This window comes from Chaetomium fimeti (assembly GCF_033439085.1).
Source record: "Chaetomium fimeti strain CBS 168.71 chromosome Unknown B0H64scaffold_2, whole genome shotgun sequence".
In the NCBI taxonomy this organism is placed as follows: Eukaryota; Fungi; Ascomycota; class Sordariomycetes; order Sordariales; family Chaetomiaceae; genus Chaetomium; species Chaetomium fimeti.
In genome coordinates this window covers 1125182-1146516 of record NW_026944330.1, presented here as the reverse complement: position 1 = coordinate 1146516, position 21335 = coordinate 1125182, and the positions used below count along the sequence as shown (strand labels likewise).

The window sequence follows — 21335 nt, the reverse complement described above, 5'->3', positions numbered from 1 at the left end:
ATGATGAATATGCTGAAAGCGGACGGCGGACGTGGAAACCGTTCTGTGGCTGTTGAACGAATTCCGGGTCTGCGGATCCAAGGAACAGGGAACTTCGGTCTGTGGTGCAGTGCAGCGCACTTCCATGACCAACCCTGCCCCGCTCCGGGTTCCTTTTCTCCCAGAACCCTGAATAACTTCATCCGCTGTGTGTGGGGCACTATTCTGTCACTCTATGTGATCAAAGGAATCCCAGAACGAGAACTGAATGTCGAACACAGGGATGACAACATGATGCACAGTACACGATAGACTCGTACATGGCAGTTCGGTACCAATATTGGACCACGGCAGCAAGCATGCGCTCTGCCTCGTGCCCCTGATCCGAAATTTTGAGTCGTTGAACCCCCGCAGCCCCACATTCTTGCCAATGAATGGGGTTGGCTGCAGGATTGGACTCGCTGAAAGGGCAAGAGGGGTGATCTGAAGTTCCCGTTCTTTTTTGACCCAATTCCCAACCTGGCCAAGATTAACGCGCACAGAAGCCCGGAACAGCTTGGACTGACTGCAGAGTGGTCGGCCGGTCCTCCCACCCAACCGAAACTCCCAACGACCACTCGGCGCCGTGACAGAGTCAACCCACACTAAGTTGTATCCACGCTTTCTGCATTCTGTGATTTTTATCACGAGCGGGACACCACCGAGTTAGCCAGATCACGGGCTGATCCGCCCGCGAGACAGGGACGAACTTGCCCTCCCCTCCCCCGCCGTCGTCTTGCCGTCTTCCCGTCTTGCCGCCTCGGGACCAAATACCTATCGAAGCGCCCAGCCGCGATAACATGCTGTTGCGCGCTGCCACGACCCTGCGGCTGCCGATTCGAGCCCCAACCCGCTCCTCGTGAAAGGCTGCCCTCGCCCTCACCCTCACCCTCACCGAGTTTCACCATGCATCCCTCCATTCTCGACACTAGCATCATCGACCTGCTCGAGGCCGACCCGCGACCCTCTGTTATCGTCGCCCTAACCCCGCACCCGCCCACCGTCGTCTACACAAACCCGGCATTCGCTGCCTATCCAACCCTCCTCGACCTGATCACCGCTAAGGGCGAAGATTGCGGACCGTTATGGGGATGGATCACGGGTGCTTCAACTCTGCCGGGTTCCGACCCCCCCTTAAATGGCGGTCCGGCCGCGAGCGCGTCCTTTTCATATTCCAACGTCTACTGGACCCGGTCCGTAGTTCATGAGCAGATGGTGGTGGTGGGCGCCAACGAGCAGCTCCCCCTGACGCAATCGCCGCGCAAGGTCCGGCTCGATTTCACCGATTCTCAGCCCAGCGGCGTCTCACCACCAAGACGCATCATGCCTGTCGAGATCGAGATGGCCGCCATCGGCGGCCCGAACTCGGCCTCTTCTCTCTCCTTGCCCGAGATCGAGCCCCGCCCCAAATCCACCACCGCCCTCACAGTCATTAACCCAAGGGAGAGGCCACCATCTCGTGCCGAGGCAGTGCAGTCCCTCGCGCGGACAATCACCGACCCTGCGTGGATATTGCCCGACACCACCCCAGGTAGGTTGACCACGCCGTAAGGGCAACATGTTCACTTGCAGCATACACTAACCCGCAAAACAGAGCAACGCCCATTCCTCGACGACATAAATAGCATCGACTGGGCGGAAACGCCCCTCGGGCCCATGCGGGGTTGGCATAGGAAACTTGACGAAACCGTCAACCAAATCCTCGTCGACAGCCGACCCATCGCCATCTATTGGGGCCCCTCATACACCGTCGTATACAACGAGGCCTTCAGCAAGCTTTGCGGATCAAAGCACCCCTCCATGTTAGGTATGCCCGTTCAGGAAGCCTGGGCTGAAGCGGGCCAGCGTTTGAAGGACACGATGCGTGGCATCTCTCCGGAGCAAAAGGGTGCCGTCGAGGGCGAGTGGAGATTCTTCGTCGAGAGAGAGTCCGAGGTCGAGGGCGGCTTACCGTGGGTTGAAGAGACCTACCTGAAGTGGTCCATGATACCCATCATTGAAAACAATCAATGCCTGGGCTTCATGCACCCTGTCGCCGAGACAACCAGCGTGCGGCTCTGGGAGCGGCGCATGAAGATGCTCACTGAGCTCGGCGAAGTTCTGGTCACCGCGAGAGACGTCGACAGCTACTGGGAGAAGGCCATCAAGGAGCTGGCTGCCATCGAACCCCGTTACGATATCCCCCTGGCAATCTTGTACACGGTGGAGAAAGACCTTGAGGCGGCCGCTGATGCGCTGGGCGCGGGCGCGGGCGCGGGCGGCCTCGCCAGGATATGCCGGCTTGCCGGAACACTGGGGGTTCCTGACAGCCACCCAATCGCCCCCGAGACAATCAAACTACGAGACAGTAGCTTTCCCCTCGCCTCCTCCTTCGGCGAGGCCATGGAGGCCCTGCATCCGACCTTGCTCCAGACAATCGACGGGACACTGCCCCAATCACTGCTCGAGGAGCTACAGTGGCGAGGCTTTGAAGGGGACGCTTGCCGAGCTGCCGTGATTTGTCCCATCCGACCGACCAAGGATGATGGCGTGATGGGGCTTCTCCTCCTGGGCCTCAACCCTAGACGCCCGTACGACAACGATTATCGGCAATTTATTTCTCTCCTGAGCCAGAAATTGGCCACGTCTCTCGCCTCCATCGTCTTGCTCGAGGAAGAGACTCGGAGGGGCCGGAACGCCGCCGAGCAGGCCGCATTCGACCAAGCCATGCTCAAAGAGAAGCTGGAGTGGCAGACCAAGGAAGCCACTGAGTCGCTGCAGATGTTTGAAGCCGTCGCCGAATTCGTCCCCGTCGGCATGAGCTTCGGCGACCCGGAGGGCAACATCACGTATGCCAACGATGCCTGGTATAAGATCACGGGCTATCCAGGCACCGGACCAGTCGCCAACCAGGGCTTCCTCGACTGCGTCAAGGAGCAAGACCACCATATTATCATCGCCGAATACGAGAAGCTCAAGACGGTCCGCAACGTCGAGTTTGAGTTCCGCGTGAGGCGACAGGGCGATGAGCCCGACGCGGACCTCTCACCGCCCCCGACCCGCACCTCGCCGAGCTTCGAGGAGGAGGAGATTGACCTTGCTTCACTGGTGGATGTGAAGGAGCGCTACGTGCTGGCAAGTGCGAGAGCGGAATATGCCGCGGACGGCAGTCTCATGCGCGTCCTAACATGCCTGACCGATGTGACGCCGCAGAAGAGGGTGGCCGGCGAGGCCCTGCGTCGTGCGCAACAAGCGGAAAACCTCAAGCGCATGGCCGAGTTCGCCACCGTCGGCCTATACGATATGGACCTGGACGGACGCCTGCTCGGGGCCAACACCGTCTTCTTCGAAATGTGTGGCTTGCGCAAAGTCGACCCAGCCGTCATCGACGTCAGGCCCTGGCAGAGCTGTGTCCATAAGGAAGACTTTTCTCTCATGGCCGAAAAGCTCGAGAAGATGGTGGACGAAGACAAGGTGCAGAACGTCGAGGTCAGACTCAACACCACTTGGACCGCCGAGGACGGTTCGGGCCATAAGGTTGTCGTGCCGCGGTGGGTCCAAGCGACATTGCTGCCCGTCAGGACGTCGGAAGGAAAGATCCAGAGTTTCACGGGCTGCCTGAGCGACGTGTCGTTACAGAAATGGCAGCTCGATTGGGAAAAGGAGCGAAAGGAGGAGGCCATCGAATCGAAGCGCCAGCAGGAGAACTTCATCGACATGACCTCGCACGAGATGCGGAACCCGCTGAGCGCAATCATCCACTGCGCGGATGCCATCACGGCCACGCTCTTCCGCGTTCAGGAGCTTCTCGGAGACACCGCCTACGGGAGCATTCCCGATTCGGCCAGCGGAGGCACGGCGGATTCCAGCACGGGCGGAGTACCGCTAGTAATCAATGCGAGTGAGGAGTGGGTGACCGAAGCCCGTGAACTTGCCGAGAATTGCATTGACAACGCCGAGACCATCGTCACCTGCGCACAGCATCAAAAGCGCATCGTCGACGACATCCTGACCATGTCGAAGCTGGACTCGAGCCTGATCTCCATCACGAGGGTCATGGTTGACCCTATCAAGATGGTCAAAGAAGCCCTCAAGATGTTTGAAGTTGAGGCACGGCGGGTTGATATTAACCTGAGCATGGTTGTCGACCCCTGCTACCACGATGTCGACATCAAATATCTCGTCTTTGACCCTTCACGACTCAAGCAGGTATTGATCAACCTTCTCACCAACGCGCTGAAGTTTACCAAGACGGGACCGACCAGGAACGTCACCGTCGCCGTCAGCGCGAGCCTTACCGAGCCGACCGAGGCCAGCAGCAAGGTCTCGTTTATCCCGCGCTCAGACGAGTCGCTCGAGGAGATCTACGACCAGCCCGCCCCCCTTAACCGCTCCAACCCCGTGTTCCTGATGTTCGAGGTTGAGGACACGGGCGAGGGTCTAACCGAGGAGGAAAAGAAGAGCTTATTCCAGCGCTTCGTCCAGGCGTCCAGCCGTACCCACGTCAAGTACGGCGGATCCGGGCTCGGTCTCTTTATTAGCCGCCGCCTCGCTGAGCTGCAGTATGGTTCCATCGGTGTTTCGAGTGAGTATCAACATTTTGTGCTATTCCAACCCCCACGCCCCTTTTCTCTAGCTCGATGATCATGGCCTCGAAATAGTTATGTTCTCGCGTAGAAACGCACAACTGACATTCTCGACAGGCGAGCCCGGCGTCGGCAGTACGTTCGCGTTCTACATCGAGGCCTACCGGCCAACCGAAGAGGCCCTGCGCGAGGTGGCGGCCGGCGGAACGATCGCAGAGTCCCTATCAGCTCTACGCATGGACGCCAGCCTAAGCAGGAGGGGCAGCAACAAGCGTGCTATTAGCAGCAGCACGCTCACCAGCGAGGCCACCACCGCCACAGCAAACCACGAGGGCAACTCGGGCCCCAGCCCCACCGCGACCGCGGCAGCCACCCCCAGCAGCGAGATCAGCATCAGCTCGGGCCTGGCGCCGCGCACCCCGCAGATCAAAGGCGTCCTCGTCGTCGAAGACAACCTCATCAACCAACAAATAACCCGCCGCGGCCTGCTCACCATGGGCTTCACCGTCGACGTCGCCAACCACGGCATCGAAGCCCTCGACAAGCTCCGCCGGACCGACCGCTTCGCTCCCTCCACCCCGGGCGGCGCCTTCCCCTTCTCCGCCGACCCATCCACCCCCGGCATCGGCAGCGGCCCACCCACCAGCGGCTCCAGCATATCCCAGCAGCAGACCTTCCCGCTATCCATGATCCTGATGGACATCGAGATGCCCGTGCAGGACGGGCTGACGTGCACGCGGCACATACGGGAGCTGGAGCGCACGGGCCGCATCGTCGGCGGGCGTATTCCTATTATTGCTGTCAGCGCCAACGCGCGCATGGAGCAGATCCTCGAGGCCAAGGAGGCCGGGTGTGATGATGTGCTGGTGAAACCGTATCGGATGCCGGAGTTGCTGGAGAGGATGAGGGTTGTGATGGGGAGGGTTGCTGGTTGTGGTGGTGGGGGTGGTTAGAGATTTCTCTCTCTCGCTTTCTGAGGGAGGGAGGCGGGGCGGGGTAGGGAGTGGGTGGGGAGTGGTTAGCTCTCGGCGAGGAGGTTAAATGGGTTGGGGGGTGTTGAAAGGGGTGGTGGAGGTTTTATATATAAAGACATGAGCTGGGGTCATGGCGTGGCATGGTGGTTCTTAAAGAAGAAGGCGGATGGATGGCGGTTATTATGAGTGATGACGGTGGGAGGGCATCCGGGGCGGGGGGCTGCATTGCATTGCATGGTGGTGTTTTGGCGGTCATATTCTCTCTCTTTTTACCTCTCTATCTGTGTCTCTCTCGAGCGGTGCTTATCACTGCATTGCGCTGGGGGTTGCATTTGCTCTCTCGTCTGTGGATATACGGATCGCGGATACCCTTTTGCTATTTATTAATTTGCATTATGTGCCATTTTTTGCTCTCTGGTATGTGGTAGGGGGGGGTTGGGAGATGGTTAGGCGCCGCGGGAGTCGGCGATCCCCGATTGCAAGATCGGCTCGGCTGTCATCTATGCCGGTCGACGCGGGATAGTGGTCAATGGTTTGCGCTGCAATGTGTCTTTTTGGGGGGAGGATTGTGCCTGTGATGCTAGTTATCCGCCGCGGCGGACATGCCGAAATCGGTTGTGGTTTCACATACGGATGTGTATACATGTGTATATCTTTACTCGCGAGCCTGTGTCTGGGCGAGTAGCGCGGTGGGTTAATTTAACGAGTATGAGAGTCTGCTTGCACACTGCCTGCCGTGGGTGTGCTTGGGTGGGCAGATCCGCGGATAGTGATGCTGGAAGGAGGAGGGGACGCTCGGGATAGCCGGATACGTGGTGCCTAGCGTCTGTTTTGTGTGTTGAGTTAGACGGGTGTGCGCTGGTGGGAAGGTCTATCCAGTATCTCAGTAGGTGTGGTGAGGAAAGTGCTGTGTTGTCTAACGGGGAGAGGGTTGGTCTTGCTTGAGTATAGCTGGCTTGGGTATAAAGTAACGTGCTTCCCATGTGGAATGTGCAAATGCTGTTTGCCTCTCTGTTCAACCTACTCGTCCAACTTATTCTCGTCCCGTCAGTAGTAAACTTTTCTTCTCCCTGAAAAAGTAAACCAAGATGGCTCCCTACTACCGGGTCTTGCTGTACAAGGTCCGGGAACCGTCGATGCAGCAGGATCTCATCAATAAGTACCACGAGTTTGTGCCCAAGTTCCGCAAGGTATGTGTGTTTGACCTACCTTCCTCTCGACGTGCCCTCGTCCTGTTCCAACCGCACATGATGGTCAATTCAGAACAGCTAACAGGGTCCTTCTCTCCAGAATGAGAAACGCTACGCCACGCTGTACGTCTCCTAGCTCTTTGCCCCCAAACTGTTCTCTCGGCGGCAGCATAGCGCTCGTTTGGCTGACCATGCACAGCACCTTCGCTTCCGTCATCACCGCCGGTCCCTTGACCCACGTGAGTAACGGGATGGTGAATAAAACGGCAGACGCATATACCGTTATGATAATACTGGAATTCAAAAACCACGAAGACATACTCTATTATCAGGATGAGGACCCTGAAAACAGCTCTCTTAAGGGGCAGATCGCGGAGTTTGAGCTTCGCCGGGGGCCGTTGCTGCTGACCTGGGCCGGGGAGGATGACAGCAAAAAATAGTATAAAAAGGTCTTCTCACTCCGTCTGTTCAGACGTGGTTGACCAGCTGGTGAAGCGGGGGAGGGGGGGGGGCCTGTTGGCGTTAAACGAACAGGAGAGCAAAACACCGTTTTGAGTTTACATAGCGTATAACCATAAACACACGCCTGTCTCACACAGCCCCTACCCGTTACCCTTGAGCAGCCGTGGTGGCAGCAGCAGAAGCAGCAGTAGTCTGCCCTCCGCCCTCCGCCAACCCCTTCAACCCCTCCAACCACGCATCAAACCCCCTCTCCACCTGTTTCCCGGCAGCCATCCGGACCACGGGCGCCAGCACGCCGTAGAAGGTCTCCCAGCAGCGGTACTCGGTCTCGGTCCCAGTCCCAGACCCATCGCCATCGCCATCACCACCGTCAACCGCAACCTCGACAAACTCCTGCACGCGCTCCGACCGGAGCATCCAGGCGGGCATCATCAGGCTGGGGCGCTGCCGCCAGGCGATGCGCCATCCCTTGCGGCGGTGGCCTGGCTCTTGCGGGTCCTCCTCGTCGTTGATGGGCTCCAGCGCGCTGACCTCGAGAGCGACGGCCTGGCCTGGCTTGGTGGTGTCGGGCTCGGAAGGGTCTAGGTGCACGTCGAAGGTGAATTGGGTGCCGAGTTGGAGTTGGAGGTTGTCTTCTTCATCTTGCTGTGGTTGTTGTTGGGGTTGTTGGGGTTGGGGGTTGGGCTGGGAGTCGATGGTGCATTTGCGGCAGAAGCGGTTCCATTTGGGGTCTGGGGTGTGTGTTAGATGACTACTACCTATGTAAGGCGTCTTTGGTTTTTTATCTCATTATTTGGAGGTGGGTTGGTGTGAATGGACCGACATTCTGATGACTTGACAATCACGTCTAAACAAGCTCTTGGTGTGGCGGCGATCCGGGCGGAGCATGAAATGGTAAAGGACCCGCCTGACCCGTAGCTGAGGGTGGGAATGGGCGGGCCTGTCACAGCGCGGGAGGAAGGGGGTGTTGTTGTTGTTGACATGATGATCACCGGGCGGGAGGGGTGACGATGGAAAGGTACCTCGGTGCCGCAGGTGGAGTGGCGGGAGGGACGGGAGTGGAAGAAAACCGACCGACTGCCGGCGCCCCGATGATCTTTCAGGTTTCATCCCAGGCACCCAGGCCCCGGGGGAAAGTCAAAACCCCTGTTATCGTGCCACCGGCCCCTCACTGCCGCTGTTGAAACAGCGGGGGAGTGGGCCACTGGACCCCTGCCCAGCTCCCGAGCAGGGTTGCCTATGGCCCCACAAGATCCATGGATTCCCGAAGAAACATCAAATTCACGGCCCTTGTCATCAGTCGGCATCCGAGTTTGATTCTCCCTTGATGCATTGGACCCGCGGGATTGGCGAGCCCCTCCCGACTATTTTTTTGGTCCGAGTCTGACATTGATAACCGGCCAACCCAAGAAGGAATTTGGTGAAGAGGAGGAAGAAGCCAAGATGAAAAAGACGGGAAAGAAGCAAGCAAACTGCAAACATCCGACCCCCAACGAGTTCCCGACTCGTACACTCCCTCATTATCAACCCGGAACCCCGTCACACCCGTCACACCCGCCATCGACAAAGCATCAAGTCAACTCCTTAATCCAGCCTTTCGGAAACATCCGCGTCACGCGAGCTCCGTGGCGCCCAACCAAGGCCGTCACCGGAGCCAAGCGAGAGAGCTGGGGTGGAGGCTTCGTCCAAGCAGAGATGGCCCAAAATGCACCCTGATCGCCCGTCTCTTTGGGACCTGGGAATTCCACTCCTTTTTTTTCTCGCTTGATTCTTCACTTCCTAACCAGTTATCCCCCCCGAGTCAGCATGCTTCCCTTCGGCCAACTCCTCCCTCACAACTATGGCATCATCCCACCAGAACGCACAACCCGCTGAAGAGCCGATAGAACCCGACGACAACATCCCGGCCACCGTCGATGACCAGCAATACTACGAGGGCCAGCGCCCTTATTGGTACCGGATCTGCCCCGGGGGGTTCCAAATTCCCCCGCCATTACCCCCGTCTTCCGAGCAGCACCAAGCTTTCCCCCACGCCCAAGGGCCGCCAGTCGATGGAGGGCCCGTCGAGGCTCAGCCGGCTTCCGACCAGCTCTACCAGGCTACTCCAGACCATGCGCCAGACATCTATCAGGAACCAACAGCATGTGGTCCCCAGACCGGTGCCACGGATACCCACCGGTCCCCCGAGCCGACTACGGCGTCCCAGGATGGCATCGCGACCCCACGATCAAACCCCGAGCCGCAGACCCAAGACCGACAACGCTGCGGTACGTCCCCCCCCCGTTGCTGTGGCCGTCCGTAGCCCTCCCTGTCTCCAAGCCAAACTGACTCCACTCAGAGGTCTGGCCCCTGACATACAGGACCGCCAATGGCTGGCTCAAGGTCTTCTGGTGCGTCCAGATCGACGGCGAATCAAACTACATAGACCAGCCGCCCGATCTCCAAGAACTCTCACGCCGCTATCACTTGGTTTATTTCCCAGACCTAGCCAGCCACGAGGCTCAGCTTAATCAATGAGCACTCACTGGCGCCGATACTCGCATTCGATGCTACTCTCATCTCCGCGGACCGCAACCTGCCATCACATCCGGCCACGGTTCTCATGCTCAACACCAGGCTTCGCTCGCGCAGCCCTCTGAGGCCATGTAACACATCCTTAAACTGCGAACTACCCAACCTTCCTGTACCGTACTTGCTCTGGCTAAGTCAGGGCCGGGTACCAACTAGCTAGCACGATATATATGAATATTCCACTTCTTAAATCTCACAAACACATGGAGCACCCTCGCCTGCACTACAGACACAGAGAGAGCCGTGTTCCATTGCCTCGTATTTGTTGTACATCTTTTCCGATCTTTTCCGATGACCATGCTCTTCCGTTCAACGGCCGCAACGGTAATTCCGGTTGTGTCATGTGTGACTTCGGGCTGTGTCATGACCAAAAAGGCGTCGTGGGAAAACCATAGCAGGACTGACGAGGTAAGTCGTTGGTCTTGAAAGTGGCCCACTATGGAGCTAACAACGACCCAGACAAGCCACATCAAAATAGGTTCATACACACGATGGAATAAAAATGACAATGGCTCCTCCTCAGCCCTGACCCAAACGCCAGAATAAAAGAATGTGGCCGACACAACTAACTAGGATCAATGTAAACATCCCAAATCAAAAGCCCCCCCCAAAACATGACCCGACACACATCTACCTAACCAGAGACCGCACACTACTAACACTCGACAACTCCACATCCCCCCTCCCTCCCTGCCTCCCCGCGAGCTCTTTATGGTGCTCCATAGCCTCCACAACCCGGCCCGGCTTCGACTTATACATGCCCAAGCTCACCAGCAACCCGACCCCAGCCACAACCGCCAACAACAACATCTGATCCCCAAACGCCTCCAAATACACCCTCACCACCTCGCGCCTCGCGCCCTCTGGCAGCGCCAGCACCGCCATCAAACTCCTCTCCACCCGCTCCAGCTCCGGCCCCCCCGCCAATCCGGCCGGCCCGACCTCCGCCGCCCTCAACCGCCCATCCAGCAGTATCGTCCCCGCCGCCATCCCTAGCGCCCCGCCAAACACCCGCGCCTGCGCGACCGCCCCCTGCGCCGCCGCCAGCCCGCCCCCGCGCGCCTGCGTCGCCGCCACCATCGTGCACGCCGCGAACCCCAGCCCCACCCCGAGCCCGTACACCGCCGTGCACCCTAGCAGCGGGGCTAGCGCCATCCCGTTCTGTCCCCCCCCGCTAAGTGAAGAGGAAAGTGAGTGATAGCCCGGCGAGCAGCCCGACCCCCAGAGCCTGCAGCACGCCGCCGGCCACGGCGGTGGGGGCCGTGCGGTTGCGGTGTTTGGAGAGGGCGCCGCCGAGGAAGGAGCCGGCTGCGCAGCTGCCGAGCATGGGCGCGAGGTGGGTGCCGGCGGTGAGGGCGGTGTCGGCGTGCAGGAGTTGGAGGTATTCGGGGAGTTTGGTGGTGAGGGTTAGGTAGGGGAGGCCTTGGAGGAGGGTGGTTCTGTTTTGTTGTTATTATTTTGGTTGGTGGGGGGGGGGTTAAGGGGGTAGGGGTGTGGGCGGAGGGGGTGAGAAAGGGGGTGGAAACACGGGGGTGAGAAAGGGGATGAGAAGAGGACGGGGGGAAAGAAGCCAAAAGGGGGGCGTGGGGGGGGGGGGGGGAGGGTCAGGGAGAGAGAAAGGGAAAGAAACGGGGGTGAAAATGGGGAAAGAAATGGGAGGGGGTGGGAAAAGGGGTTGACAAAATAAAGATTACGTACAATAGACAGCTCAGGTATACTCGGTCCCTCGCGAGATGCACCGGGAAAATGGGTTCAATCTTCTGGCTCGAGCTGGGCCAGTGGAAGAGGTAATACTCCCATGCGACCAACAGCACCCAACACACGCCAGCAATAACCAGAGAGCAGACAATCACCGGGCTGGACCAGCTCCACACCAGAGAGCCCGCCTCCTGCATACCAAACACCAAAAGAATCGATGCCGCGGCCAGCAGGAAATTACCCAGAAAGTCCATCTTGGCGAGGGCCGTCGTGGCATCGTATCGGTTGCGTCGCTCCTCAGGCCAGAGCGCGTAGATCCCCAGCACAGCCAGTGCACCAAAGGGGATGCTGTATACCCGTCAGTACTCAAGTCGACCTGCAACAAAAAAAAAGGTACCAACTTGAACCAGAAGATGCCGCGCCAGTTCCACTCGGCCAGGACACCGCCCAGCAGCGGCCCCAGGATGAAAGAAACAGACAGCGTGATGCCGACCAGCGCACCCACCACCTCGGGCCGGCTGGGTCCCTGCTCCAGCAAGCACACCTGGGCCAGGCTGTACAGCCCCGACCCGCCCACGCCCTGGACGGCACGGCCGGCGATGCTGCACACACGTCACCCGGGTCAGCCAGCAGTCCGCGAGGAAAAGGGGGCGCGGCACCGAAGATCAACATACAGTTCCCCCATGCGCCGTGCAATCCCGCACCACACAGACCCCAGCGTGAACAGCAGCCACGCGACGGCCAGGATGTTCTTGCGGCCGTAGACGTCGCTCAGCTTGGAGAAGCCGACGGCGAAACCTGTCGGGGTCAGCAAGTGCCAGTGCTAGTGATGAAAAAGATAAAGGAAAGAAAGGAAAGAAAAGAAAACAACGGAGACACCACCCACTCATATACGTCAGCAGGTACGCCAGCACGACCCAGGGGGTGTCGTGGTAGTTCTGCAGCTCGACCGAGACCGACACCAGCGCCGTCGAGACGATGGACGCGTCGAGGCAGGAGAACATGAGGCCGGCGCAGATTCTGTTGTGGTGTGTATCAGGCGGTTAGTAGGTACTGTGTCTATCAGGGGGCTTGTGGTTTTGGGGGCTCCTGTGCTTTGAAACTGAGACTGCGGCGGTCGATCATGGTCATGGTCATGGTCATGACCCCTTTTTTCTTCTTCTTTTTCTTTTCTTTTCTTGCGTGGGGGGCGATGGGGGTGCTCGTGCTCGTGCTTGTACGTACATTATTGTCAGGACGGTCTGCCGCGCTGTCCTCTTGTTGGGCGGAGCGGGCGTCTTGGTTGGAGTCGTCTCGCTGGTCCTGATGGAGGATCTATCCCGGGACGGCACTTCTGTTATTTCGGAGAGGGAGGAGTTGGGGTAGGGGAGCGCCATGTTGGGCTGGTTGTTGACGGAGGGTTGTTGTCCTTGCTATTTCTCATTTAATGTTGGTGAGGCGGCTATCGAATAAGAGGGCGGGTGGGCGGCCTTGTTTGTTCAGTAGTGGTTGAGCTACCGTTCAGGGGAAGGACGGGGTGACAGAAGAGGGGTTGATAGTCTCGGTTAGATTGTCGTACTTAACTTCCAATGGGCAGTAATAGGATGGGCGAGAGTGAGGTGACGAGAGTGAAGTGACGCCGGGAGGTGACAGTGTTGTTGGGTGGGAGGGCGTGAACTTTACGACGGCAATGCTAGCGAGTCTCCTCTTCCAATGCGTCATCGACAACGAGGGTGTCCCAAAAGATATACATACGACTAGGTAGCATCCAGGCCACAGTGTGCCCCAGAACCGCGGGATTCAAAACGGATCTGGTTCTGTACCGACTAAGCCCGCAAGGGACGCAGCCGCCAGTCTCACACACGTCTCTCGCCCGACCGTGATCCCGTTTCGAGCCGTCCGTTAGGGGTCGCAGAGCTTTACCAGCGCCGCATCTCGCTCCCGAGCCAACCCCTGACAATACTGGGCGGATATTGGCCAAACATCTTTCTGCTTGTCTCTGGTGACGAGCTGGACCTGCAGGTTCCCAGGCAGAGTATAACAGGTGACGCGATGAGTGTTGCTAGGTGTTGTGCATGTGTGACTTGGAGCGCGGAGTCATGGAACGGAGCGATGATTGTGCCCTGAGAGACGGAGGACGGTTGCCTCGGATGCACGGCGTTCGTGGATACCGGGTCAACTCACAGGAGCATATGATGAACTACTTGGGCTATTCATCAGCCCACCGTTTGCAAACCAGAAGCATCTGCACAGCTCAGACCAATTCTCTGCCAGTTCGATGCGAGCAGGGGAAAGGTGGCACCCATCGCGGTAGAGTGCATCAGTCTTAGACACAGTCATGACGAGATATAGGGACACCCAAATCGGCCTCGGGTACACCATGCTACCGTCCGGTATCTCCAGGTAACACGGGTGCCGTGTGAAACTATTTGCTCCCCGGGGAAGCCTTCCGTCCTGCACGTAGCCAACGCTTTCCCCTTAGAGTCTTCGTCCTGGCGGGAGAGATCTGCACCGGCAGCAGGATCTGACGTCGTGCCATGAGACCTGACGATGTGGCTTGGGGTGCCGGGGCAGTCTTTGGACCCTGATGGTTTCTGCTAGAACCCGCTTCGAATACTTGGGAGACTTGCACATATCTAAAACCGTCCAACCTGGCTTCGTGTCACCCGGAAGCACGGAATCCGCCCGGTGTCCTACGTTGGGTGAGACTAGGTTGGTGCCATCTTAGTGGGCGCAGTCTGATGGCTGGAGGGAGAAAACGCCGTTCTGGAATGTATAAAGTCCGTAAGAGCGTCCGATGACAGTCGCTTCGTCTCATTTTACCAAACTCATTTCCGTTTCTGTTGGACATTGGAGCTGGACCCGAACCTCCTTCTCATCCAGTTCGCCGTCCCAGGAGTACAACTGAACCGCGTGGTTTACCATGGATGAGGTCGGTTGCCGTTGCCATTAATGCAACAAGCCGCCGGTTATCTTGACGCGGCAAGGTAAGCCGGCTATGGATAGCTCAGTCCGTGAACTCATCCTGCATATCACTCCGGGGGGGGGGGGGGGGGGGGGGTTCTAGACACAACCTTGAAGCCACCTAGGTAACCCATATTACACTCACACGATCTCGGTTACATTATCTCGTTTAAAAATGGAGCCTGGATATTCTTCACATACTTCACACCAAACTCTTTCTCGTCACCTAGGCGGCAAATGACTTGATGACTTTGCCAGACTGCTTTGTGTCGGACAAACCACCAACCCAATTTGTCTGTGTAAGACCGTGCCTCACTCTCTCGTCAATTTTACAATGAACGACTGGCAAAGACTCTCCCCCCACCTCCTCCAGCGACACAACCACCTCACGACCACCCCATCCCCAAACTCGCCCAGCATCCCCCTAGACCCGCAAACCTCCAACCTCCACCCCCATCCTCAAACACTTCACTTCACCACCACCACCCACAGAACCAACACTAAGAGTAACTCACCCCGCCACGACCAACGCGCAGAAATCACCCACCTAATCCGCACCGGTGCCCGCTAGGAGATTGTCAGAGGCCGCTTCCGAGGGCCGCTGAGGCCGGTGATGAACGCTGAGATGCGGAAGTGGTAAATACTAGGATTAAGCCGCTGCTATGACTATGGTATATACATACAATGATGCCGCTGTGTTTGTTTACATAGCCAAAGAACGAGCTCTGGTCGCTGGTACAAAACAGGGGTATCGAACCAAAAGACAGGAAAGATAAAGAAAAACATATCCACAAGCTCGTCAGTCCACATCAACCCCGCCGGCTCACCTCTCTAGCTCTAAACAAATCTTATCCCGAAGTAAACAAAGATGACCCCAATACGTCGCAAGCAAGCCCGAGGGGACCCTTACTTCGTCTTCTCCGCCTCGGACTCGGCCACAGCCGCGGGTGCAGCGGTAGTTTCCCCAGCCTTCTCCTCCGCCCCAACCTGGTCAGGCTGCCAAACAGCCTCGACCACACTCATACGGCAGCCCTTGGCCCTTTGGACGCCCTAGCACACCAGTCAGTCAGCAAACCCCTTCCCTTCCCAAGTCACCCACAACACCACACCACAAACGAAACAAAAACCGAAAAAAGAAAAACGCACCTTAAAAACAAACCCGTCCCCCGCCGCCGCAAAAAGCGCGCGGAACTCCTCCTCGGTGCGCTCCTGGGCGTTCAGCACGGCGAGCATGACGACGTCCATGCGGCGGACGACGCGCTCGTCCCAGGGGTTCTCCTGGCCGGCGTCGCGCAGGCAGTAGTCGTTGATGACGACGCGGGCGCCGGGCTTGAGGGCGGGGACGAGGTTCTTGAGGATGCGCACCGCGTAGGGGGTCGAGTAGTTGTGCATGACCCAGCGGAAGAAGTAGACTGGCGTGTGGCGTGTGGTTAGCGTCGGGCCGGCACGGTACGTTACGGGGGGAAAGGAGGAGGAAAGGAGGAGGAAAGGGATGGTCAGGAGAGGAGAGGATGGGCCTACCGTCTGCGTCCTTGGTGACTTGCTCGGTGAAAAAGTCGTGCGGTACTAGGCTGATGCGCTCGGCGACCTGGGGGTCGTCGCTGAGAGGGCTCGGCGCGCTGTCGACCGTCTTCTGGAGGTCCTGCACGACAAATTTCATGTTCTTGTACTTTTCGGCCAGGGCGACGCACATGAAGCCGTGCGAGCCGCCAATGTCGACAAAGGTGCCGCCGGCCGCGTCGAGGTCGCTGAAGTCGTAGCCGCCCTTCTCGACGTCGACAAAGTACGAGGGCTCGTAACCCTCGCCGCCGGTCAAGCTCGCCATGGCGCGGCCCATGCGGCGGGCGCGGACCGGATCCTTGCCGAAGGTGACGAACATGGGCTCCTTGTCTACCGTGTCAAAGGCATACTGGAAGCCGGCCCGGGTGAGCGATGTCGCTTCCGGGTCGGCCCTGAGCGACTGCAGGACGTGGCCGGAGGCCCGGAAGATGTCCTCGCCATTGAAGCCGACCCACGCCTGCATGTCCTCGTCCTCGGCAAGGACGCGAGACGCGGCCGTGTGAGCGATCACGCCCGGGCTGGGTTCTCGGAAGATACCGTTGGTCATGGCCAAGCGGAGCACGCGGGCGAGGTTGATGCGATCCAGAGTCGTCTTGCCCTGCAACTCGTCGAGCGTGATGGTCGAGTCGACAGGGACAAGTTTTGCTGCGTGTGCGATTAGTTCAGTGCCGCGCAAACTCATGACGAGACCCGCGCCGGGGACTTACCGAGCCCGTAGTGGTTGATGACAGTCAAAGCCAAGACATCCGTAAACTGGTAGGGTTGTTAGAACTGAGTCTCCGAAAACGGGGCTGTACAGCATTCACCTCCCAGATGCCCCATCTCACGGTCTCACGGGGGCCGTGGGCCAGCATGCTCAGTTCCTTGGCCGCGACAATGATGTCCTGCCTGTTCTGCTGGACATCCGCTGGGAGGCCGGGGAAGTCGGCGGGGGCATCGGCGTCGAAGCTGGGCATGGGCAAGTTATTGGCCTTCATGTACGTCTCCAGCTTCTCGGTCGCCTTCGTAATTTGCTGAGCTAAAGCCACCATCCGAGACGGGGATTGCTCAGATGCCGTCTCGGCTTTAGCGACCTGGGGCGCCGGGGCCGGAGCTCCGTTGGTTTCGGCATCCTTCTGCCGGAGAGTGGTCAGGGCGGAAAAGGAGCGGCGGTTCTGCTTCTTGGTCTCGGCATCCGCGGTCGACGCGGAGCTTGACTGGAAGAGAGAGCTGAACCTGAATCTGGACATTTTTAAAGTATGACCGTGTGACCCTTAGCCCTTAGTGATTGGCTATGGTGGTTTTGGGGGGGGGGACAGAGCTCCGCTAGAACAAGTCCTCGGGTCGTCAGCACGTGGCCTATGTAGACGGGATGGAAGAAGCAACAGAACATAAGGTGACGCTGGTTTGGTATATGTTACTCCCAACGGCTGGACATAAGCATGAGTTGGGATTCACACAGAGTGTATTAAATGGTGTAAAAAGAGCAAGCAATCTGTAGTCACCTGGTTTATCAACGGCTGGTATGTCCGAGTTTACCACACGGAGTGTTTGCCCTGTCCAGCATGCCATTAGCCCCTACTCCGATCCCAGGTGTGTGGGAGACGGCATTTGGGTCAGCTTACCGAGCTCAGGGGTCGGGTAACGAATTGGCTCACGAATTGGCCGGAGTTGCTGGTTGCACGACAGTCTTTCTGTTTGTGTTAGCGAATTGGAGCAGAGACCGACAACCACCAGTCCGTCAAGCCGCGCAACCGGGTATCCCGCTCAGTTCAAGAGACAGGGCGACCGCGGTCAACCAGGATCAACGTGGGGAAGACGGGAGCACGGGAGTACGGGAAGGATAGGGCAAGGGTCAGTTGCCTACCTCGGTATGTAGTGACGTCGAAACGAAACAAATCCGCGGGTTCGGTTTGTTTGTTCGTTCCTTCGTTGAAAGGAAGCGATGGGGCCGGTAGTTAACAGGCGAAGCAATTCCCCGATTCTAGAATAGGGATGAAAGGATGGGAAGCGTAAAGTGCCAACTCCTGACAAGCCGGGGACCCATCCCGGGATCACACTGAGAAGCGAAGCGCCGAGCGAGCCGTTTGAAAATCCTCAAACGGGGATGAGCCCAAGGCCGAACCGACCCCGTTACCTCGTCTCTCATCTTTGGGTTGGCAGCGATACCAATGCTGGGCAACTCATGCTGGTCGCAGCGATCCGTGCTCGGATATTCCCATGTCGGTTAGAGCTTGTTAGGGGTAGCCTCATGCAGTGAGCGAGAGTGAAATCCACCGGGGATAGCGTGTCGTTAGCGGCTTGTGCAGACACGCAAATGCGCAAATGTCACGTCGTTCCGTCGCATCCTGCATCTGGTAACCGACATTCGGGTTCGTGGGTCTGCAGATGATTTGGTCCAGGTTCAGAAAGGCAAGCTGGCACGCCATCATAACGGGCATGAGGGGAAAGAGGCAAGAAAGCCAGGCCCCGTGGGTTTCCATTGTCAGGGTTAGATTGAGAATTCCCGGGCCCAATCAGGGCATGTTTCGGGAGGAGCAATTGGGGCGGTGGGGTGGCCACTGGTTCGGGAGCCAGCCGAGACAAGCTCACAAGCAAGGGTGCCCTCGCTCGAGCCCAGTGGGGGAGCAGGTGGGAAATTGTGCAGGTCTGGGCAGGCGCGGGGCTGTGGAATTATACAGCCCGAGTGTGGAAAAACAGATTACAGATTACGAAGTAGTTACGGGATTACCAACGGGAACCAAAGGTGCCCCAGGGCAACTGGTGATGAGAGAGTGCTCGCGACACCGAGAAGACCGAGCTTCCTTCTTTTAGAGGTAAGAAATACAGATATACAGATATCAAACACCAATCCAACAACAGCCATGTTAAAAACACCATGACACCCTTTCCAATTCCAACCTCCAATCCATATATCCCGGACAACATGGTATCATACCGCCATAAGGATACTAGAAAACATCCCTTCCCTTTCCCCAGTCCCAAAACACCACACACTCCGTAGCAAACCCCCCTAATACCCCTCCGGCTTCTGCCCATAAACAATATGCAACGGCATATACGCCAACAGACTATTATCATGATACCCCTTCCTGACCTCCACCAAGAACAACTCGACCTGCTCCCTCGACCAGCCACAACCCCTCGTAAGCGGGCCCAGCGCAATCGCCTGAATCCCATCGATCAGAATAGTCCGCCAGTACAGCCCCACCGTCTTGAGCACCTTGTTCTTCGCCCAGGTACCGACGGGGATCTGCAGGACGCGCTCGGTGACGTTGACGAAGCCGACGTCGCGCATCATGGCCGCCAGCCGGCCGTCGGCGGCCGAGTGGAAGTTGATGCCGAGCTTGCCGAGCCCTTCGTCGATGAGCGACCAGTAGTGGGCGACCGGGTGGTCGGTCGGGACGGGCCGCGTCTTGGAGGCCGAGAGCGGGAAGTGGTACACCTCTTGCATCTCGAACCAGCCGCCGGGTCGGAGGTGTCTGTTCCGCGGGGGGGTGGGGTTAGTTGACATCTGTACATAGATAGGTAGGTGGGTGGTCTGGGGGTGGTGGTGGGAGGGGTATGTATGTACTCTAGTGATCGGCGCATCAGCTTCGGCCAGTCCTTGATTGCCATGACCGTGTGCCGTGAGTGAATGTAGTCGAAGAAGTTGCGCGGGTGAAGCCAGCTAAAGGGGTGAGTCAGTACATAGACGCGGGCCTGAGTGAGCAGGGTGGTAGTGGCAGCATCACGGCAACGTACGGGCTCCTATCACGGGGTCAGTATTACTCTAGCCTAAGGTGATCGAGCGGCCACGTACTCTACATCGTCCACCATGAAGCGTACGTTCGGTGGTACCCATTCGGGTTGGATGGGACTTAGATCCACCCCTAGGATATTTGCCGCCGGGAACAAGTCTCCCACTACGCAGAGGTTAGTTGTGCCATGATGAGGAGCGGTGTTGGTTCGCATACTCTCGATCGCCCAAATGCCCGTTCCCGTCCCGACGTCTAGAACCTCATGAGGGTGGTCCCCAATCGGCGCAAAGTAGAGCTGCCCACAGAGCATTTTGACCATGGCGTGCTTCATATCCTCGCGTTGTTGCCTGCCCACCGAGTCAGCGACCAGGGCGACACGCGCGCAACCAGGATCCATGGAGTTAACCTACTCGACATCATCATTCGGGAAGTTGTACCGGCCCTCCCGGAACCGGTGGTAGCGCCGCCCGTTCTCAAAGATGTAGTCGCGCACGCTATCGGCCAGCGAAGTCGACGCTGTCGTGTTGCTGTCGGTCCCGTAGCCGTCGTCGGTGCCCAGCTCGTCGCTGTCGACCACGATCTCGCCGCCCTCCGCCTGCTCCGCCGCCGCCTGCTCCTCCAGGGCGGCGTCCGTCCCGTCGTCGCCCTCGCCCTCGCCCTCGCCTTCCTCCCCCGGCCCGGCCGCGTAATCGGCAGGCCGGGATGGGCCGGCGAACATGTACGGGGGCGACAGACTCCCGCGCGGCCCCGTGGAGAAGCTACCCCCTGCAGAGGTCGAGGGCGGGAAGGACTCGGAGGAGGTGCTTTCCGGGAGAGAGAAGGTGGAGGCGCTGTCGTTGGCCGCGGCGGCGGAGGGGCGCCTTGTCACCGGCAGCGCGGGTTCGAGGGAAGGGCCACGGGAGGAGGGGCTGCTCATGTACCTCGCGCCCGGTTGTGGTACTTGACCGGCGATGGGCCGTGGCTCTGCCGTCTTCGGGCCCGAAAAGGTGGTCTGTGCAGGTGCAGTTGCATCCTTGGGCGAGGCGTCCGTCTCTGCGCGACTCCGTTTCTTCGACCTGGCTTCGGTGTCGGGTACTGTCACCGACAAGGCCGGCGGTTCGTCCTGTAATCGGTCCATGATGTGATGTGCTGGCCCGAGTCTCACTTCCGACGACTCGTCTGGGGGAGCTGCCAGGAACAGGCTGACGGGACAGCGCCGTATGTCCTTCAAGGCCCGGGTGCTCCGATGGTTACACCGATGAGATACCGCAGTCTTACTTCCAGGCTGTCCAGCCGCAAATTCCAAATTGCTCCAGGGTTTTAAGCCGAAGGCTGGCAGCAGGCGCTTGGCCGTCGGTTAGGTAACTAATTCGTTATTTTGTATGAGTGTAATGCCAGAGTGAAAAGTACGGATGGGTAGCTAAATTGCAAAGGCAGTCTGAGACGGGTGAAGTCTCGCGTCGAGATTGTCACGCCCGGTTTCAATTGTCACGATCCTGTCCGAGCCGGTTCGTGACGGCATGTGTTGTAAAGAGAAGAAGGTGCATAAGTTAACCGAGAACCGGGGAATCCTCGAAACAGAATGCTCGCCGTTTCGAGTCCAATAAACACAAAACATCCGGCCCGTTCCCGGAGTTAATCGCTAACGATCAATGG

General features: G+C 58.4%; 7 protein-coding genes across 7 annotated transcripts; 3 read left to right on the top strand and 4 right to left on the bottom strand.

Moving 5' to 3' along the window:
- Nucleotides 1-924: 924 nt before the first annotated feature.
- On the top strand, nt 925-5536 carry B0H64DRAFT_438953 (uncharacterized protein; the record flags this gene model as incomplete). The annotated part of the gene is made up of 3 exons (XM_062806390.1): nt 925-1549; nt 1613-4582; nt 4701-5536. The coding sequence occupies 3 exons, from the start codon at nt 925-927 to the stop codon at nt 5534-5536; spliced, it is 4431 nt and encodes a 1476-aa protein (XP_062662010.1).
- A 58-nt stretch (nt 5537-5594) lies between these two features.
- On the top strand, nt 5595-6082 carry B0H64DRAFT_76527 (uncharacterized protein). Its single transcript, XM_062808730.1, has one exon. It carries the CDS (start codon nt 5698-5700, stop codon nt 5983-5985), a length of 288 nt encoding a protein of 95 aa, XP_062662009.1. The 5' UTR covers nt 5595-5697; the 3' UTR covers nt 5986-6082.
- Nucleotides 6083-7271: 1189 nt separating this feature from the next.
- B0H64DRAFT_76521 (uncharacterized protein) lies at nt 7272-8293 on the bottom strand. Its single transcript, XM_062808729.1, has 2 exons — nt 8033-8293; nt 7272-7940 (listed from the first exon to the last, which is right to left on the bottom strand). Exons 1-2 carry the CDS (start codon nt 8190-8192, stop codon nt 7357-7359), a joined length of 744 nt encoding a protein of 247 aa, XP_062662008.1. The 5' UTR covers nt 8193-8293; the 3' UTR covers nt 7272-7356.
- A 756-nt stretch (nt 8294-9049) lies between these two features.
- Nucleotides 9050-9726, top strand: B0H64DRAFT_370967 (uncharacterized protein; the record flags this gene model as incomplete). Its single annotated transcript, XM_062802120.1, has 2 exons — nt 9050-9476; nt 9548-9726. The coding sequence occupies 2 exons, from the start codon at nt 9050-9052 to the stop codon at nt 9724-9726; spliced, it is 606 nt and encodes a 201-aa protein (XP_062662007.1).
- Nucleotides 9727-10190: 464 nt separating this feature from the next.
- On the bottom strand, nt 10191-12702 carry B0H64DRAFT_422357 (major facilitator superfamily domain-containing protein). The gene is made up of 7 exons (XM_062805561.1): nt 12365-12702; nt 12153-12276; nt 11886-12080; nt 11479-11826; nt 11000-11219; nt 10624-10941; nt 10191-10590 (listed from the first exon to the last, which is right to left on the bottom strand). The coding sequence occupies exons 1-7, from the start codon at nt 12480-12482 to the stop codon at nt 10411-10413; spliced, it is 1503 nt and encodes a 500-aa protein (XP_062662006.1). The 5' UTR covers nt 12483-12702; the 3' UTR covers nt 10191-10410.
- Nucleotides 12703-15483: 2781 nt separating this feature from the next.
- B0H64DRAFT_316315 (O-methyltransferase-domain-containing protein) lies at nt 15484-17210 on the bottom strand (the record flags this gene model as incomplete). Its single annotated transcript, XM_062800281.1, has 4 exons — nt 15484-15833; nt 15943-16626; nt 16689-16734; nt 16788-17210. The coding sequence occupies 4 exons, from the start codon at nt 17208-17210 to the stop codon at nt 15484-15486; spliced, it is 1503 nt and encodes a 500-aa protein (XP_062662005.1).
- A 1697-nt stretch (nt 17211-18907) lies between these two features.
- Nucleotides 18908-20958, bottom strand: B0H64DRAFT_76437 (S-adenosyl-L-methionine-dependent methyltransferase). The gene is made up of 6 exons (XM_062808728.1): nt 20111-20958; nt 19917-20047; nt 19763-19865; nt 19705-19710; nt 19535-19630; nt 18908-19442 (listed from the first exon to the last, which is right to left on the bottom strand). Exons 1-6 carry the CDS (start codon nt 20815-20817, stop codon nt 18974-18976), a joined length of 1512 nt encoding a protein of 503 aa, XP_062662004.1. The 5' UTR covers nt 20818-20958; the 3' UTR covers nt 18908-18973.
- Between the last annotated feature and the right edge of the window lie 377 nt (nt 20959-21335).